The sequence below is a fragment of the Arachis ipaensis genome, chromosome B06, assembly GCF_000816755.2.
Source record: "Arachis ipaensis cultivar K30076 chromosome B06, Araip1.1, whole genome shotgun sequence".
NCBI lineage: Eukaryota > Viridiplantae > Streptophyta > Magnoliopsida > Fabales > Fabaceae > Arachis > Arachis ipaensis.
The window spans coordinates 29,784,035-29,785,261 of NC_029790.2; the positions used below are offsets into that span (position 1 = coordinate 29,784,035).

Below are 1,227 nucleotides of genomic sequence, written 5' to 3' on the forward strand. Positions count from 1 at the left end.
GCCTGATGGATGGACTGATTATGCTTCTAGGCATACTCTGGATGTGTGTATGTGCTATTAGGATATCTGATTGATATATGTGGCATAAACGTTCATGAGCATGCATTTGGAACTTGAAGCATTAGACTTGTGATATTGAGACTGATCAACTTGATATCACTTGTTTGGTGTGAACAGGGACCAAATGTCATATTGCGGATCCGAACGAGGTATTGGGAGAGAAAATCCCGTGACTAAACCGATGCAAGGACGTCGAGATGGAAGCCCTAGTGCTAGTACAAGTAACGTAAGTCGATATTATAGGTCTATGACCCTTACTGACTTCCTCAAGAGTGGTTCACCTTGGTTTAATGGAAATGCCAATGCCCTGGAGGCTGACCAATGGTTTCGAGAAGTGGAGAGGTTTTTGTACACTCAGCACGTTCCTGAAGTACAATCAGTGGAGGTAGTGACTCATACGGTAAAGGGAGATACTCAGAATTAGTGGCAAGAGTTATGTCATACCTTGCAGGTGGAGTTAACGGATGTCCCTTGGAATTGATTTAAGACAGGGTTTTACGGGAGATATTTCTTGCATGCATTTCGCACTGCAAAAGAGTTGGAGTTAATGCAGCTGAAGCAAAAGGATATGTCTGTCACTAACTATACCCGTGAATTCGAAAACTTGTACCGTTTCTCAAAATCTTGTCAAGGAAATCCAGCCGATTATGAGGAATGGAAGTGTGCTCAGTATGAGAAAGGACTAAGGAGAGATATCTTTAATTACGTGTATCCACAAAAACTAACAAATTTTACTACGTTGGTTAAGAAGTGCCAGCTCGCAGAGGATTGCTCCATGAAGTGGGCGCTGCTACAGGAAGGCTTTGGTGAGACTGCTCCAAAGGAGCCGCACAGGGCTGGACTGGGAATGTGCTTTCGATGTGGAGCACTGGGACAAATGTCTAGGGATTGTCCACGTGGGAGAGCCACACATGCGGGTTGGTGATGCGTGAGCATCTTTCCTATCTTTTCCTAGTGAATTTACATTTAATTTGTTGCACCCCCTAATTAGAATTAATTGACCAAAGAATTGGCGGTTGATGAAAGTTAGAGGAGACTAGAAAGGTCTAAGGAATTAGGGTCTAGTCACATATAGTTTGCCATGAATTAAATCTTGCATTATTAGAATAAATTAATAATAAAAGTCAATCCAGAAAATAGATAACTCTGAAGCCATAACTGCCTTCC

At 42.3% G+C, this 1,227-nt stretch overlaps 1 protein-coding gene across 1 annotated transcript; it reads left to right on the forward strand.

Annotated features, from left to right (window-relative positions):
- On the forward strand, positions 242 to 985 carry LOC110263729. Its single transcript, XM_021105494.1, has 2 exons — positions 242 to 460; positions 548 to 985. The coding sequence occupies exons 1-2, from the start codon at positions 242 to 244 to the stop codon at positions 983 to 985; spliced, it is 657 nt and encodes a 218-aa protein (XP_020961153.1).